We start from the raw sequence: 18,344 nt of genomic DNA on the forward strand, positions 1-18,344 counted from the left end.
TTTGAAGCCTTGTAATGGCCGACCAATCCTCCAGTAGACCTCGAGCACCAGCAGCGCTCTGCTCATGTGTTGCTGTTCAAGGGGGAATTTATCCAATCATAAATGGTCTCTCTTTGTATTTGCCATTTAAAATGACTGGGTTATTTACACACGACTGTACACACTAGTACAGTAACTTTTTTTTGAAGAATATGAACAACATACTCATTCAAGGCTCTAAAATGATGTGTATGTTTTAAAGTTTGCCTTGAGAACACTCTTGAGATCCTATTTATGCTAATTGTGCCAAAGGCTTTGTCTTCAGAAATCATGTCATCTTTTATGGGAACCTTTTTAATGTGGCTAACTTAAGATCTTTATGTGTCATGAAACACATCACTTCCTCACAAAAAGGAGTTTTTATGTTTGAAAAGAACAAATATGCAAAAAAAGCGTAAATGTAGTTTGAGGACTGTAGATAATTATCTAAAACATGGATGAGATCAAATAGTGGCCATAACAAACAAGTCAATGTTTCTAACAGATTTTGTTTAATTACATGCTGCATAGTAAATTCAATTTTCTATGTAATATTTTGAAATAAAAACATGAAATTGATTTGAATGACTTCTTCTGTCCAGTTACTGTGAGACGATTCAATCAAAATGCAATCTAAGATTTTATTTGACAAAGACAGCAGCACAATGTCTTGATAGCGGAATTGTTCAGAATAGCAGAAGGTTTGCATTGTCTGTTTAACCAGATGTCCTTATGCTGTGACCGTTAAAAGAACTACAGTTTAATTTGCACTGATGCGCAGAGAGGCTGTTAAAGGCAAATTGTTATGCAAAGGGTGCGCCTGCTTGAACCCACAAAGGACCACTGATATTTACTCAAGGACTAGAGCGTTAATTATGTTGCTAGACAACAATTTATGAAGCCTGGAAACCATTTGTTGAAATATGCAAAGGGTCAGCGAATTCATGCAAGGGGCCTGGATTACTGTTTTCCATTGGAAAACGTTTCAGCGATCATTAGCTACACTGGGTTAGTTCCCTGAAAACCTCTTATAAAAATCTTCCATTGGACTACAATGATTTTCACTGAAAGTAGGAACAGTTTATTTAGGGGTTTCTTTCCTTGAAAAAGCACATCGGTTTATGAATATTTTTTATTTATTATTGGAGATAATTACTAATGTCAGTGATTATAAGATACACTTTCAGGAATCTGTACAAATTCAGGAATCTGTAGATTAGCAAAATGCTGTGACCATTATATTATATATTATATTATATTATTGTCATTAATAAAGCATAAGCAAACTCTTTCATATACGCAAGGGGAGTTTAAATGCAGAAAAGATTCCCAGGTTTAAAGCTTGTTTTATTTTTTTAAAGAAGCAATTTTTATTTTATTTTTTCATGTAAAGGAAGAGGCGACAATTTACATTACATTTTCTATATTGCACATCATGTTATCACATTAGTAATCCAAGAAGCTCCTAAAAGTGACACATTCAGTAATTACTTAAAGGTGCTATGTGTAGAATTTGAAACTCCTTGTTATTAGCGACATCTGTGGCTGTTATGTGAACTGCAGCAAGTAACTTAAGGTCGAGCTTGCACTCGGTCACGCAACTGACTGAACTTGATTCAAAGGCCCGATACTCACGGCAAACTACTTTGCTTACAAATAACAAAAAGTTGGAAATACATTTGCAGCGATAAAGCCTATTGTTAGCGAACATCTAGACACAAAAATGACAGCGGCGAGAAAACTGTAGTCCAGAAAGCATCTGATCATAACTATGTGGATAATGTTTGCACAAACTCTGCAATTCACCGGCAAAATGTCCAAAAAAAGATAAGGTAATTAATTACTCCGTTAATGTAAAAATCTCTGTAAATTAAAAAAAATAGCCTACTCTGTTATGATAGTTTGAATATAAAGTAGGTTTGAGACTATATAGCCTACAGTAGTACTATAGATCTGACTATGTGAGACTATGAATGAATCCCTTTTCTTTGCATGACACCTTAACATTACAGTACAGAATGGGTCTTTCGACATTGTCCTCCTGAACATTGTGTAGCCTAGCATTCATGTGTCATAGAGCGGAAGAGAGGCTCTCGGGAGAGCGAGTTAACGCCACATCCCTTGGATTTTCCAGACAAAACCGGAGTTCTTCACAGAAATATCAGTCTTCAGGGTTTCATAAACTAGGAAGTCGGGGAAGGTCTCGTTTTTTAAGTCTCCTTACAAGCTGTTCACACATTGAAAACACAAAAATCGATTACACGAAAATTCTGGTTACACTTTATTTTAAGGTGTGTCATTGTTAGAGTGTAATTATAGGCTATATTTAACTACCGAGTAATATTAAGCAACTACATGTACTTACTATAGGGTTAGGGTATATGAATAATTTACTGTTATTATTATGGTAAGTAGGCTATGTAACATATGTAAAAAGGACACTGTCTAAATTCTTACATATAGCCCCTTTAAGAATTACAATGTAATATGATCCATAACGCGCAAACCTTCCTTCATACTCTAACTGAAGGGAACAAATGACCATATAAGGAGTGTGTGTATCAGTCCCTGGGGGTGGTGCTGAAAGAACAGCTCCCACTAAACACGACTTCTTTTAATAGCGGTCCCCTGTGGCCATTTTTTAAGGAGACCCTCAGTTAGGTTATTGCTGCCAAGGGGTGCAAGAGAGTTATGAAAAGCCATGAATCAGGAAAGTTCCCATGCCCGGACCGGAGCTTTGAAAACTGAGGGATATGTTGGAGCGACTATGAGAAGATGAAGAAGCAAAATCTGCGGACAATCGCCTTAATTATCTGCACATTGTCCTATTTACTCATTGGAGCGGGAGTCTTCGATGCTCTCGAGTCAAAGCAAGAGAAAACCCAGAAGGGCAAGCTCGACTATCGAAAATTTCTACTCATGCATAAATATAATCTCACCAGGCTTGACTTTGATCAGATTGAAAAGGTCGTGTTGCTTCTGAAGCCTCACAAAGCCGGAGTCCAGTGGAGGTTCGCCGGATCTTTTTATTTTGCCATCACTGTGATAACGACCATAGGTAATTTTTCCAGTTCTAACTGATTAACTTAATTTGTTAATAAAGTCATTCTTGTCGAATTATGTTTATAGTTTCCTAAGATATGCCATTCAACTTTAAAATCTGTTGTACTTTTAATACTTGCAAAAACAAATGTTTAATTTTCAAAAATGGTTTATTAGTGAAAAATCGCCTTATGTATGTGAAAAGGGGCAATTCCCTCCACTAAAAATCGAATTTTGTTATTAAGTTGCTTATAGCATTTGTGTTGTGTTCCTGTTTTATTTTGAGGACAGTTTCGATGGACTTATAGTCATTGTTTGGTTTTTCCATTGCACATATTTTCTCAAATAAGAGTAATAATATTAGGTAGGCTAATGTAATCACATAGCTATTGGGACTTTAATATATAAATTTACCAAAAATGCCATCCTGTAAACTGTATTTTTAACGGAAAGGTTCTGGCAACTGCAGCTGACAGTTTTTAAAGGTAAAATCAATTTTACTGTGTGCTTCTCTGAAATAAAAAGATTGCCGAAATTCAGCAACATTCAATCTTCGTGAAATATGCTCGTTATAATTGCTTAGTTAACACATATAATGACATTAGACTCAATACAGTCATCACTGAAGTGCTTAATCCTACAGTTCATGGTGATTTCGTCATTGCTTCCGGTGGATTAGTTCAAAAATGGTCATGGGTTATTTTTGGAAGAGCATACAAAATGCTAATGTATAGTATGTCAGTTTTCTCTCTGCGTCTTCACTAGCTGAAGACAATTACGTTGCATTAGCTGTTCGAACGACAATAAAGCTAGATAGTATAGGTTTATTTATTTCTATTTAACCCTCATGTTTTGTTTGAAAGACTCTTTAATAGCTTTTTTAGTATCAGATTAAAATGGCTTTTGCTATTCTTATTGGAAGTGATTATATACTGTACAAACAATCATACTTTTATATCTTCAAACTTCCTTCATGACAAATGTAAATAATTTTTGTCTTGGATATAATCAGTTAATTTAGATGTTACCATTTGTGGGTTACCATGTCAGTTTTTATTTGGTTATAGGGCTAAAGATTGATTTACGACTGCAGGGTTCGGATAAGGTCAGATGAAGATATTTACATAAATCTTTTAACATTATGTTAGTTTTGTAATTTTGGTTGTTATTTGTTCATGCACATAAAAAAAGTATAGTCATTCTCAGCAGAACATGTGGTTTATTTCAATATATTTTTTTATCACCTAATTTATAGGTACAAAATCAGTCTTTGTCCAAATTTAAAAAAAAGAACCGAGATTCTGAAATGTTAAATTCTTCATTAATTTGAACTTCATGGTCCTAATTTGCTTGTTGAAAACAATCCCAATACCGAGAGCTACGTGCAGAGCAACAAATCTCCAGGCTAATGCCATATTAGTCTGCCCTCATTGTGGAGTTTACAGCATCATCATAACATTGCGATGGCTAAGTGCAATGAACGTCAGTAATAATATTTACAGAAAGTTAAAGAACATCCAGTATAAATAAATGTGGGGGGTGTGTGTGTCTGATGAATAGTCTGATTACTCTGGCCAGTTACAAACAGTGAAGATACTGACTGGCCTGTTTACCTCTTTAAATTATTCAGACTTTTTAAGAGGTTGTTTTCCTGACATACACCAGCAAAGAACACTTATGTTTTCTCTGCAAGGCTGAATTGAGCCAGTAAATCTCACACTCAGTGGAACCAAAGACCTATTGATATTCTCTGGTTTGGTCTTGACTAACCTGTGTTCTACAACTCTGAAAAATCTTTAAATTAACTTTGAATATTATCACTTGATACTATCAGGATTATAATGGGTGCAAGTTGATGACACTTCCATGATCATAAATTACCATAGGTAAAAAAAAAAAGGGTCTTAAGGCCGGTTCAGACCAAGAACAATAACTATACAGATAACTATAACATTAACCATATTAGTGTCCACACCAGCGTTTGGTTGTCTGCTGCTTTAAATGCTCGAGCTCTGAAAGCAGGATGGATTCTTATTGGCTGTCAAAGATTTTATCGTTCATCATTAAAAAAAAAAAAAAAAAACGTTCTGAAATTGATTCAAATTATATTGTTTCTCTATGCCATTATTGTTAGTTGTGGCGTGAACTCTATTATTCTTTTATATTTATAATTTTTTTTAGAACTATATCTTTATCTTTATTGTGATGCTTGAAGCTCAATAAGTGGTGTGTTTTCCCAAAAACAGCGTTAGCCAACCATGATTGCTAGTTCCGTCATTACCAACATAGTTCACTGATTCTGTGTTTCCTGAAACCATAGTTCCAACAAACATTCACAAATGGCATCGCAAAGTTGTGTGGTTGGAACTACAGCTCTCGACCTGTGGTTAAAAGCGTCGTTTTTTGTTACCATGACATGTGGACACAGCTGATCATGCAAAGATCATGCTTTTTAGCAAAATAAGCAGGCTAACATGCTGTGCAATCTATATCTTTATTGTCTTGATTGAAAATTTGCACTAAACCACTCAATTCATATCAATTAGTTTTACGATCTCTTCATCCCGTTTTTTAAGCGTCAACGTGGTAGCTGTCATCGGAGGGACAGAAAGCCCTAAGATTTCATCAAAAAGATCTTCATTTGTGTTCCGAAGATGAACTAAAGTCTTACTGGTTTGGAACGACATGAGTAATTAATGACAGAATGACACGTATCTTGTCCTGTTCTCCTTCCCAAGGTTATGGCCATGCCGCCCCCAGTACGGATGCTGGGAAAGCGTTCTGCATGGGGTATGCGCTTCTGGGCATCCCCCTCACCCTGGTGATGTTCCAGAGCCTGGGCGAACGCATCAACACCTTCGTCCGGTTCCTGTTGCACAAAGCCAAGAAATGCATGGGCCTGCGAAGGCCGGAAGTCTCCATGGCCAACATGGTGATCATCGGCTTCTTCTCCTGCGTCAGCACTTTGTGCGTAGGAGCAGCTGCCTTCTCCCACTATGAAGGTTGGACCTTTTTCCATGCTTTCTACTACTGCTTCATCACCCTCACCACCATCGGTTTCGGGGACTACGTGGCCCTGCAGAAGGACAACGCTCTCCAAAACGACCCTCATTACGTGGCCTTTAGTTTTGTCTATATCCTGATGGGCCTCACAGTAATTGGTGCTTTCCTCAATCTAGTGGTGCTACGGTTCATGACGATGAACATCGAGGACGAGAGAAGAGACGCGGCGCAGAGGGCGCTGCTCTCCAAAGATCAACAGATAGGTTCGGTTCGGCGGCGTCCGGACCCTCCGAGCCCAGCCGCCGCGGCGGGACGAGACAAAAGACGAGGGCTGAAGAGCGTCTACGCTGAGGTGCTTCACTTCCAGACGGTGTGCTCCTGCCTGTGGTACAAAAGCCGAGAGCAAATGATCCTCCCGCAGGATATGTCCTTCACTGATGCGCTAATGGAGCAAGGAGACGTGTCGCCCCACCACTTTTTCGAACCCGGCTCAACGGGCTGCGCGTGTAACCCTCACCACTGCTCGGCCATTAGCACTGTGTCTGCTGACCTTAGAAACATCTCACCGTTCAGGCTCTTCTCCAAGAGACGCAGCTCTGTCTGAATCACCTCACTTCCTTATACAGTCACTGTAGATCTTTAATGAGTCACATGAATTATTTTGATAGCATCACATAACATAAAGATGCTTGAACGGACCACCCGAGATCGAGGTGGACTGATGAAAACTTATTTTTACACCAACACATCTATTCTCTATCAACGCTTTGATGACTGTTAGGAGAATTCAAATGGTCTTCTACTTCAAATAGCTCATTCACACCCTGAAATGGTGCAATAGACAATGTTTTAACAGTTACTAAAAACATATTCTAACCAAAAAACTTCCCATCTGGAATGCTATTTTACCCTGTTCAGATGAAATGCTTATGGTATTAGAGTTTTCATAAATCTAAGCCATTTTTGGCTTTGCATTGCAGTGTTGTTTGCCATTCAGAATTGAACTGAGAATGCCTTTTAAATTCCAATTCAATTCCAGAATTTGAGTTGAATTTAGATAGATAGATAGATAGATAGATAGATAGATCGTACTCGTTGTGAATACCCAGATAGAAAAGTCTATTTATCTATATATTTCATTATGGTGATTGAAAAATTAGAGGTGGGAGAAAAAAAAATATTGCAATAAGTTTGCATTTGCTCACAAAAAAAATGTATATGAGACTGGAGGAAAAACACTATTTTAATGTTTTAGTGAGTGAACTCTGAATTTTTCAGGGGAAACCAATACTTTTCAGAAACAAAGCAAAGTGTCTCGGGGCATCTTAAAAGTTTTTATATAATAAAAGTTTCAGGAAACTTTTTTTTCCCATCTTATATTTTTTCCCCATCACCATGTTCCTTTGGGGGCTCCGTTGAATGCATGAGCTGCATTGAAATTCTTTCAATAAATTCTCCTTCCTATACGTTCAACTTCCTGTACCCCACAGGAAGTTGAACGTATAGGAAACCTATAGGTTGCCAATTCAATTTAAACTCCTTAAAAGGTAGCCAATTCCATAATTCTGTTGCATTTATAGTTTTTGCGATGTTGAGAACTACATCTGACACTCTTTATTAAGTATACTGCGATCTGATAAAGGATATTATTATTAGAATCCATTATTGTAATGAGTCCTCTGTAATACGGTGAAGACTTCAGTGTAACCAGCAAAATGAAACACCTATCAGGTTTTTGTTGATCCAGATGGCATACCAACATGACTCCCTCAACCTCCCTAAACATATTAACCTGATGGAGGTCACGTGGACTGATAAAATAATATTCAGATTGGCTGCCTGCACTTTGCTTTTTCAAAAACCAGGACAGAGTTGTCTATGTAAGAATGATATCAGAGTCAACATCTCAGCACAGAAAGCGTATACGACTTTTAAACCTGAGGTATCTAATTACTCTTGGTGTTTAACACATAAATGTCAGCTTTGAAGATAAAGAATAAATATGACCTTGGTCTGAACTAGAGCTGTAGGAAAAACATCAGTTATCCCATACGGACCCTCTCAGCACTGATCTGGACATCGTGTCCTGTGTATCCCCCATGACTCAGAGAGGCCTTGCTGCTCAGGCTATGTTTGGCTCACACAGGAGTGTGTGCCATCTTCACACAGAAGTGTGTGCCATCTTCACATCCTGCCAAGGAGAAATCGCTTTGTGCCCAAGACTTTGCCTTCAGCTATTAAACCTGCATGACACAGTGACAGAAGGAACGCCATTACAACAAATGCCCCCCTCATGGTGGCGGCATCTGTTGCTTTTTCATGTATATTTTTCTGGTTTGGCATCTATATTCATGTGAAAGGTAAAAAATATCTTTTGACCAGCAGGTCAATGAGGGTAGGACAGAGTGTACATTTATGTTTCTAATCCTGTCCTTACTAATGGGACCAGGGCAAAAATAACTTTTTGCTGATTAGAATAATAAAAAATAATGGATTTTTTTTTTTGTCCATGTGAAATTGATCCTTATTTTGCCAAATGTCAGTAAAACAAAAGGATGTATTCGGTGAATGGTTTAATAAGGAATATATTTCAAGTTCAATAGAAGTTAACCCAATTTTTGGGTAGAATCTGTGACGTCATATATTTGTCCAAAATTGTGTAAAAACAAACACAATTTGATTTGATTGAAATGATTTTTTAACCCACTAAAAACAATACACATTTATTTGCATGTCTGATGCATGACTCCACCAGATTATTTTATGTAGTAATTAGTCTTGTCTGTGGTCAGTACACCACAAACTTTAGTTTTGTATGTACTCACATTTCTTGGGACTTTTATTTGATCTTGTACTTTTAGTTTATGTCTGAAATCGCATACTTTCTTGAGTAGGTACTTATTTTGAATAAATAATTACTTCACGACCGCTGAGAGACTAGTGAAAAGTGGTCTGAATGACAGGTGTTTGCGGTGAGAGGGTTGACATTAAAGCGATCTTGGTGACGACAGCTGCCAAGAAAAGTCGTTTCAGATGGTGATCAAGTTGTTATATTTTGATAAAAAAAAACTAACATTAACTTTGAAATAACCTGCTGATGAATCTTTCACAATAAGAGCGTGGATGTAAAAGAACGTTTTTTGACTTCATGTTGACTTCAAAGCGAGGACCCCGTCCCTTTAAAACTACCTAGTAGCAACGCGCCTTTTCATTGGCTGCAATAAAAACACCGTGCTGCTGAGCGCTGAGAAACCTTTCAGACTTGTCAAATTTCGCATGCAGATATTATTTCCGAAAACACAGATGGACTTCAAAGAAATGATTATGAAAATCTTTGACCAAAATCGGCAAATCGCATTATGCGCTGCAGGCACAACTGTTGCTCTGCTTGGACTCGGTGTCGTGTATAAATATATGCGTCAGGAGAAAAAGTTAACCCGAGTTGGAGTTGTTACTCAGCTGCTGGTTCATCCGATGAAGTCCGGGAAAGTGGTGTCGGTAGAGACAGCAGAATGTCTGCGAATGGGGCTGAAATATGGCGAACTGCGGGATCGGTGAGTATTTGTTAGAAGTGCAAACTTACATCTTTGCTTTCCAGTCGTGCAATTCCTTTGAACGCATAGCCTGTCTGTTTCATATACGCTTTTAAATGTAACTTAGCCTACTGTTATATGGGTCAGTGTGCGAATTATCAGTGACTTTTAATGATTTACCGTCTGATAAAGATGCTAACGAAAGCGCTCGAGCTGTTGTCATGTTTTTGTCTATTTTGTACCTTTTGTGTCTACTAAAACTTTTGAAAACTCAGTAAAAATATGAATACTTGTACTTATGTGCTTAATTTGGTCGTCTTTCCATGTTTTGTTTTTCTTTGGAGGGGTTCAAAGTTCAGACACCTCTCATAATTCGCGCATATTTTGTACTGTTGCAGTCACTGGCTGGTCATCACAGAGGATGGACGCATGGTGACGGGCAGACAGCAGCCTCGTCTGGTGTTGGTGTCTTTGAGCTGTGAGGGTGGGCAGCTGTGTCTAAACGGACCCCAGATGGAGGAGTTGAGGGTTCCTCTTCACCAGCCCAGTAATGCAGTTGTGGACTGCAGGTACGGTGAACGTGATTTCACCAAGTACCACATGTTCTTGGATCAACACCTTTGTTGATCCTGGAACAACTTTCCAATCAACCAATCAGATTTGAGGGACAAATTTACAGTTTATGTCAAGTTTAGGCTTAGAACCAGGGTGAGGCGCTTCAACATCAGTGTTATTCACCTGTCATTTCCCTCTGATTTTAGGGAAAAGTTATGGGTAGGTTTAGGGGTACAGATAGGGTAAGAACTAAATTTTGGGACAGGAATGTTATTCCAGGATCAAGCAAAATATGTTGATCCAGGAACATGTCTGTCTTGGCAAAATCACGGTGACCCTGCAGGTACATAGTGCTACAAACAGTGACCCAGGCCACCAACACTTAAGTCACATTTACATGTATGTATTTCATTGGACAGCTGACCTCAGGGTGTTTTTTGTGGAAGGTTCTTTCCGCCACTGAATAAAAAGTAAAAAAAGGTAATCACTGCTTTTTATCTCACAGTTTTGACTTTTTTTTTCTTCTCTCAATTGCGAGGTTAAGTTACATCTTGTCAGAACTGTGAGATATAAATCACAACTGTGAGTTATAAAGTCAGAATTGTGAGATATAAACTCCATAAATTATAGTGGCTGTATGAGGCCGTTTTATTTTAGTGTTCTTTATATTCTTGTATTATTAAGATTTTGTTAATTTGTTATTTAGCTTTTATTTGTTATATTTTTAGTTTTCGTTTTAGTAATTTTATGTGCTTACCGGTATATCATGTAAAATCATTTAATCATTATATCATTTCCAAAACATAAAAATGAATGAATAAAAATTTCATATTTATGTAAAATATTTACTATTTTTAGATTTTTTTAAATATATTTTTTCAGCTTTATTTCGCTTTAAGAAAATGTTATTCAATAGCGTTAGTATTAGTTAACTCTAGCTATGTTTCCATCCACCCATTTTTACGTGTATTTTGGGATATTGCATAAAAAAACGCAATGCGCATAAATCCCATGAATGTGTATAGAAAAAACGTAGGCGATGTGCTCAATTGAGGTGGATAATATTTTTTTACGACAAGTAGACATGCGCATAAACTACAATGGAAACTCATTTTCGGAATAAACCTCATGTGATTTTGTCTCAATCTTCCCTGACTGCAGTAAATTCCATTTTTTGACAGATACTTTGTGTGAATTTCCCTGAAGTGTTATAAAGTCAGTTTTCTCCCAGTTCACACAGGTGTAGTTCATCACATTAACTGTGAACATGTTCCAATAACGTTGGACAACCTAAATACATTTGTCTTCATTTTGAACTGTAATTTATAACCTGACAAACTCATTTTGTTGAACCCTCTGGTGCTCCTCGTTTGGGAGTCACACTTGTTATCTTCGCGGTCAGAAGCGACCGGACGACTGAAAATGAAACTTCCTCTACCCAAGAAAAACCAATGTAATATATTTTTGTTCAATAATGTTTATTCTTTTGTATTTTGAGAGGATTTGATGGTACTTATTAATATTTAATATATTATTTTTTAAAATATTTTTTCAATGAATGCAGTATTTCAGATTAATATAAAGACTAGGTCTTTTAAATCCAATTTTTAAAGTCAGATTAGCGCCATCTGTTAAGACAAAATAAAATAAAACATGCCATCTCATGGTGTTACCACTAGATGCATGTACAGCTCTCTATAGAGAGGCTTTTGAATTCTCTAGTAGTTTTTGGACAAAATTACTTACTTTTAAGATGTTGTTTTGAATGTATTATTTAGAAATTCTCAAATAATACTTTTTGTCAAGGTTTTTGACATTATTTATTTATTTTTACATTTTTGCATTATTATTACTACAGTCAAACCTGAATACAGAGAATGCATTTTGTTACACGTAACATTAGCCCTACATGTTCATTTGTGTTTATAATTTAGAGTTTCACCCTCCATTGCTGAGCACTTTTTTTCTGGATTGTGGCTGATTTGTAGAGAATTTGTGTTTTTATAGATTTCCCATTCATTTCCTATGGTCAGTCATTTTTGACGGAAGAGCACAAGTGTGACTATTTATTTTACGACCACTTAGGCCCTGTCCCAAATGGCACACTCTGGACTTGTGGACTTCCTCAGAGTCCACACTTTGGTGACGTCATGTAGTGCAGACCTATAGGGCACTTAGCGCGAGTCAATGGGGACGCATTGAGAGGTATTTTTGGGACAGATTGGATCGTCATGCCGGAAATAGGAAGACGGTCTGGTTGTTGTTATGGACAGGAGCTGCAGGTTCGGGGAAATATGCTGCCTATTGTTGTTGTTACCTTTGACTCTGTAAAGCCCTGACATCCGGTTCTATTTATTTAATGAATCATAATGCGATCGTATTATTCATCGCGCTATTATTAGCCTATGTTTGAGACATCAACCACTGGTCGATGACCATATTGTTTGTATAAACTGTAGGTAATAACTGGTAAAATGTACACCTAGGTCATAAAAACCGTAATGATACTTGCACGTAAATATTTTCTTCTCAGCCATGTTAACAATTGTCCGTCAGCAAAATCTCGTCCCATCTGGTGTCTGATTGGCCTTTCGCAAGGATTCCTGGGTAGTTAAAGTGCATCTATGCGGGCTTCTCGGAAGACCGCTTCAAGAGTACAAAGGGGCACTGCTGAGCACACTTCAGAGCGTTAAAATGATGAATGAGGCGGCCTACGGACTCGTAGACTCAGCGAGCACGCGCAATTCAAGTCCACGGGACCGAAAGTCCACATGAAGTGTGCCATTTGGGACAGGGCCTTAGCCTGCTCAAATCATGCCCACAATATTTTTGTGTGTTCACATTCCAAATGCCAAAAGTCACCAATTTTCGTACCACTCCGATGAAGCTGTGATAAAAAAATAAATTAAAAAAAACATTTTCAAAACGGAACATTTTCCAGTCAGAAATGACCTGTTGTGTGCCTGTGCTAACTCATTTTATGTGTGGCCAAAGTTTTCTTTGTAAGATAGTTCTTCTAGTTGAAGTGGTATACTGAAACTTTCAAATAATTTTGCTTGTGTGTCCAGAGTCTTTAGTGTAGACGTTCAGGGCAGGGACTGCGGGGACGATGTGTCTGACTGGCTTACTCGATACCTGGAATCAGACAAGGCCGTTCGCCTGGTGCATTTTGAACCTCATCTAAAGGCCCAGAGGCCTTCTGAGAAAGATCCCCTCTATCCTAAGGACGAAAAGGTTTGATGGACAGCCCTGTACATGTCTCATACTACAAATAAAGATCTTTAACCATAAGATTATTATTGTAAAACTGTAATATTGACTCTTGAGATGTGGGACAAAACATGTCTCATAATTGTACCTGCGATTACTAGTTTTAATATAGCAACATTCCTACTTTTAAATTTAATTAGAGGAGAAATGTATTTATACATTTATTAATTGGAGAATGAGAAATGCATAATTATATTTTAGTATTTTTATTTTAGCAAAATTATATTACATTTTCACTCAATCATCCTAAAAGCAGAACTTTAGATGTATATTTAAAAGGAAAAAAATACTGTCATGACAGAAAAGAATCCCGACAGAGGAGAGTAATTAAAATGTTATACGGTTTCACAGCTGTGCTTCTACCTCCTTTCAACATATATGCAAATATAGTTAAATACCTGGCAATAATTTTTTTAATATTAGTAGTCTACAATACACAAAACCAATACTATGTGAAATCACAATTGTAGGAAATTACTCACCATTCCTGTAAAGAAGAGATCTAGTGTTTCCTGTAACTTTCGTTGAGTTATTTCTTATGTCAGTGGCATTATCTGATCTGATTTTTCATTTCTTCAGGTGGCCTATCCTGACGCTGCTCCCATCATGCTAATGTCGGAGGCCTCTGTTAGGGACCTGAATAGCCGTTTGGATAGTGATGTTACTGTCTTTCAATTTCGTCCCAGTATTGTTGTCAGTGACTGTGAGGCATTCACAGAGGTATAACTGAATATTATACAATATGAATGATATGATGTAAGGTGTGTTATGATGTAAAATAAAACTCTGTTATTCCTACACCAGGACACATGGGATCATATTCAGATTGGCCAAGTGGAGATGAAGAGAGTTGTTGGCTGTGGAAGGTAAAGTGGAATACACACTTTTCACAAGTATAATCATTAGTAATGTAAAAAAAATTGAATACTGTGTATTAATATTCAGATGCCTCTTTACCACCGTTGACCCTGAGACTGGAGTCATCACCCGGAAAGAACCACTGAACACGCTCAAAAAGTAAGTGCACACATTAGTTGAATTACAATCTACCCAGATCAAAGGGCAGAGTCACGAGTTCATGGCTGTTGTGTTTAGTCAATCATTTTCTTCTTGTGCTTCTTGCCTAAGAACTTGGCTTTGTTTCTTTTTAGTTAATCAGTTACAGAATCTGGAAAAAGAGTCACATTATTACACGGCATAATGTGTAAAGCCTCGTGCACACCGGGACGATTATCGCGCGTGTTTATCGCCGACTTTTTCTACGTCTCGTGATTAAACAAAGGGTGCCAATGTGAGTATGCACAGGGATGCGCAAAATGGCAGGTGTGAAAGTGTAATACAAAAAAACGCCTCTGGTTAATTTTTTTGGTTTGACGCTCCGAGTTAAAAACTGTCCGACCAAGGAGATTGGCGCTTTTGTTCACGTGCCTGGAGCTGCTGAAGTTACAGCACTTGGTGGCGCTCAGTACAAAACGGTCTTGCTGGGCACACACTGATAGAAGAAGACGACGAAGAGGAAGTAAGTAGACGAAGAAGAAGATGCAACGAGGCAAGATAAATGTAGAGCTGCTAGTCTCTTTGGTGTCTGAAATATCCATGTTCTGTTTGCCAGTTAGCAAAAAATGTGTGAATGGTTTTGGCAAGCACGTTAATACTGGCTCTCTTCTTCTGTGTGACAAGCCAGTGTCAGAAGTGTAAAGTTGCGCAGTGCCAAGTTGTGTACCGAGGTATTTCTGTTTTTCAGTAAGCGCCATCTACTGTCATAGAGTGAATTTGCACGTTTACTCGGCGCATCACCAGTGAAAATCGCTTGGGTATGAACGCAAAGACGCATCGAAAAAGGCTGGCGATAAGCACGCGATAATCGTCCCGGTGTGCATGATGCTTAACATGTAAACAAGTATTCAGTTTGAAACTGTGATCTTTTTTTTTTGTAGGATTCTTTGATGGATAGAAAGCTTTAAAGAACAATATTTATTTGAAATAGAACTATTAAATATAATTATTTTTCAATATTTTTCATAAATATCTTTATTAAATCAATGATTCAATAAAAATGATTGACCAAAAAAAAACAACTTACAATTATTTGTTATTTGATTAAAAAAAATGTAAGATTAAAAAAAGAAAGGAAATTAATATTTTTATTCAGCAAAGATGCATAAAACTGATCAAAAGTGACAGTAAAGACATTTATAATGTTGCAAATTATTTTTATTTCAAATAAATTAAACTATTAATCAAAGAATACTTAAATGTATCACAGTTTCAACAAAAATATTAAGCAATAATACTAAGAAGGGACCGTGTGACATTGAAGACTGGAGTAATGATGCTGAAAATTGAGCTTTGATGACAGGAATCAATTACATTATACAATACATTTAAATAGAAAACAGTTATTTTAAATTCTAAAAATATTTCTCAATATTACTGTTTTGTTATTTTTATCAAATAAATACAGCATTGGTGAGCAAAAGAGAATTTCAAATTTGGTGGTGCAACCACCAACCCAACACCCCCTTCCCCCTTTAAAAAACGAAATCATAAAGGAAGCTCTGATTCTGTTCATAGGGTAATTTTATTATATCATGTTGTTGGAATCTCTTAATATATCCACAGTTTTCATCACCTACTTGATTTCTTTGCTTCATAGCTATCGAATGACAGACCCTAACCAGAAAACTGCGCCAATATTGGGACAGTACTACACCGTCAAGAAGACAGGCGTCCTTCATGTTGGTGAACCCGTTTATATGATCACCTATTGAAAGGGGGCCGGATGGAATGATAGATCAAACCATATCTCAAAATCAAGTGATTCATTTACATGCAGACTAATTTACAGTTTCTGAAGTTGGCGTGAATCAATATTCTTATTTTCATTGAAGAAGAAAAATAAAACCATATGCAAAAATTATTTGTAAAACTTTCTGTATAAGCTGTAGAATTATGGTTGGAATAGATCAAATGTCTTGGAGATTACGAAGCCATTAGTCTTCTGCAAAGGTAAAGGGACACAACCCTATCCATTTTTTTTGTGGGAAGATTCTAAAACAAAAAAATCTCTCTCAAAATAATGACCGAGTGAACCCATTCTTTAATGTCCAAGATGTCACCTTTTTTTGCAATTGAAGATATGAATTCTGGGATTTGTGAGTAATCTGTATTTTATAGGTACCTCAAAATTACCAGTGTATTAGCAAGATAATTATGCTGCATTACAGCAATGATCAGGTTTCATATAACCACTCAAATCAACAACTTAATTGTAACAGTCTGTGACTGTTTTAAAGAGGCATACCCTGATGCTATTTCAGTATTGTTTTCTCTCAACATGTTAAATGATCTCAACCATCAGACACTGAACTATTGAATAGAATTACCAATGCTGTGATGTTGAAAGGAGACCAGGCATACTGAACATAAAGCTTTTTGAAACTTAACTAGTACTGCTCATTTGGAAAACATCCAATAGATGGCGCCATTTCAGTAGAAGAAGACAAGTTTCAGTAGAAGAAGACAACCAGTGACACTTAAACTACGTTTTCTTTTCTCCATATTTATAGTCTATTATATTTAGTTGCTAAGTTCTTTTCTTCTCATGGCTTAAAGAATGTTTTAATCTAGGGATGTCAAACTCAGTTCCTGGACGGTCACAGCCCTGCAGAGTTTAGTTCCAATCCTGCTTCAACACGCATACCTGTAGTTTTCAAATTAGCCTGAATAAAAGCCTTGACATCCCTGTTTTAATCAATTATTAACTGTTAAAGGGATAGTTCCCCCAAAAATTGTGACGTTATTTACTCACCCTCAAGTTGTTTCAAACTTGTATGAGTTTCTATCTTCTGTTGAACACCAAAGAAGATATTTTAAAGAATGTTGGTAGCCAGACAGTTGACGGTATCCATTGACTTCCATAGTAGGAAAAAGAATACCAAGTCAATGGGTGTCGTCAACTGTCTGGTGACAATCATTCTTCAGAATATCTTCTTTTGTGTTCAAAAGAACTCACGTTCACATGTTGTCATGTCGCCATGACACATCAAGAACATTTTATTTTTTATTATTTTTTTTATTATGGCAACAGCAGAGTAGAAATGGCATAAAATACTGCCATTCACTTTGAAAACAGCTGACTGTGACGAACAGGACGGCCGAGGGACGTGAGAGAACGGCGCGAGGCCGGTGGTGCGATTGATAATGAGCAACACCTGTGAGCACACCGGTCTCGCATCTCTCACGGAGGAGCGGAAGCATAAAGGAGGAGCGACGACGTTGATGATCGAGAGAGGAACAGGCCTGATTTTAGTTGTTCTGGTTTTTGTATTTGTGTTTTATTTTAGCCAGCAGTCGTCCGCGAGGGGCTGCTGGCCGTTATGTTTTAGTTTGGGTAAGCCAGCAGTCGTCCGCGAGGGGCTGCTGGCGGTATTTTAGTTTGTTTTTTTTATTTTAAATAAAGTTTATTTTGATTGTTCGCCGGTTCCCGCCTCCTTCTTCCCTGAACATTGCTACACTGGTGCCGAAACCCGGGAAGAGGGAGGAACGCGCTGTCAGAGAGTCCTCGCCGCTGTGGGGAATCCGCGGTGTCATCGAGCATGGTGCGCGAGTCGCCGCCGCTCGCCGTGGGCCGGAGCCTGCTGCCATCCGCCAGAAGGGGAGGAGCAGGGAGCGGGGGACTCGCGGCCATGGACGCTCGAGGCGGTGCGCTGGAGAGAGTTGCCGGTTGGACGGTCGAGCTCGCTGCCGGCCGCCTGTGTATTGGAGGGGCGGCTGCCATCCGGGAGGGAGAGGAGGAGTCGCCGCCGCTCGCCGTGGGCCGGAGCCTGCTGCCGTCCACCAGAGAAGGTGAGGTGCAGGGAGCGGGGGACTCCTACCGTCTGCCCAAGGCACCCGAGGAGCCGTCGCCGTCCACCGGGCGGC

At 38.1% G+C, this 18,344-nt stretch overlaps 3 protein-coding genes across 6 annotated transcripts in view; all 3 read left to right on the top strand.

The window, feature by feature from the left end:
• The window catches only part of ezra (ezrin a), a 21,248-nt gene extending 20,645 nt beyond the window's left edge, over positions 1-603 (top strand). For both annotated transcript variants that reach the window (XM_077238483.1, XM_077238484.1), the window contains one exon: positions 1-603. This exon is cut by the window's left edge and continues 150 nt beyond it. In XM_077238483.1, the coding sequence (XP_077094598.1) occupies positions 1-15 (15 nt within the window). In that variant the 3' untranslated portion in view covers positions 16-603.
• A 1,991-nt stretch (positions 604-2,594) lies between these two features.
• On the top strand, positions 2,595-8,994 carry kcnk3b (potassium channel, subfamily K, member 3b). 2 transcript variants are annotated; one of them, XR_013206583.1, is made up of 3 exons: positions 2,639-3,076; positions 5,799-7,477; positions 7,554-8,994. XR_013206583.1 is itself a non-coding variant. In XM_077238493.1 (2 exons), the coding sequence occupies exons 1-2, from the start codon at positions 2,794-2,796 to the stop codon at positions 6,665-6,667; spliced, it is 1,152 nt and encodes a 383-aa protein (XP_077094608.1). In that variant the 5' UTR covers positions 2,595-2,793; the 3' UTR covers positions 6,668-8,994. The 2 variants fall into 2 exon arrangements, 1 of the variants encoding a protein (XP_077094608.1); XM_077238493.1 differs by having other exon boundaries at positions 2,595-3,076; positions 5,799-8,994.
• Positions 8,988-16,867, top strand: marc1 (mitochondrial amidoxime reducing component 1). 2 transcript variants are annotated; one of them, XM_077238496.1, is made up of 7 exons: positions 8,988-9,617; positions 9,995-10,165; positions 13,220-13,385; positions 14,001-14,141; positions 14,226-14,287; positions 14,367-14,438; positions 16,078-16,867. In XM_077238496.1, the coding sequence occupies exons 1-7, from the start codon at positions 9,340-9,342 to the stop codon at positions 16,190-16,192; spliced, it is 1,005 nt and encodes a 334-aa protein (XP_077094611.1). In that variant the 5' UTR covers positions 8,988-9,339; the 3' UTR covers positions 16,193-16,867. The 2 variants fall into 2 exon arrangements, with proteins under 2 accessions (XP_077094611.1, XP_077094612.1); XM_077238497.1 differs by lacking the exon at positions 9,995-10,165 and having other exon boundaries at positions 9,274-9,617.
• Positions 16,868-18,344: the final 1,477 nt, after the last annotated feature.

Source organism: Siphateles boraxobius, unplaced genomic scaffold (genome assembly GCF_051911475.1).
Source record: "Siphateles boraxobius isolate OS27281-9 unplaced genomic scaffold, OSU_SipBor_1 22, whole genome shotgun sequence".
NCBI lineage: Eukaryota > Metazoa > Chordata > Actinopteri > Cypriniformes > Leuciscidae > Siphateles > Siphateles boraxobius.

What these genes read in the sequence shown, in the direction of transcription:
- kcnk3b (XM_077238493.1), top strand. Translation starts at nt 2,794, where the DNA reads ATGAAGAAGCAAAATCTGCGGACAATCGCCTTAATTATCTGCACATTG. An exon ending in CACTGTGATAACGACCATAG is followed by an intron (nt 3,077 to 5,798) that starts GTAATTTTTCCA and finishes CTCCTTCCCAAG; the next exon opens with GTTATGGCCATGCCGCCCCC.
- marc1 (XM_077238496.1), top strand. Translation starts at nt 9,340, where the DNA reads ATGCAGATATTATTTCCGAAAACACAGATGGACTTCAAAGAAATGATT. An exon ending in TATGGCGAACTGCGGGATCG is followed by an intron (nt 9,618 to 9,994) that starts GTGAGTATTTGT and finishes GTACTGTTGCAG; the next exon opens with TCACTGGCTGGTCATCACAG. An exon ending in TCTATCCTAAGGACGAAAAG is followed by an intron (nt 13,386 to 14,000) that starts GTTTGATGGACA and finishes TCATTTCTTCAG; the next exon opens with GTGGCCTATCCTGACGCTGC.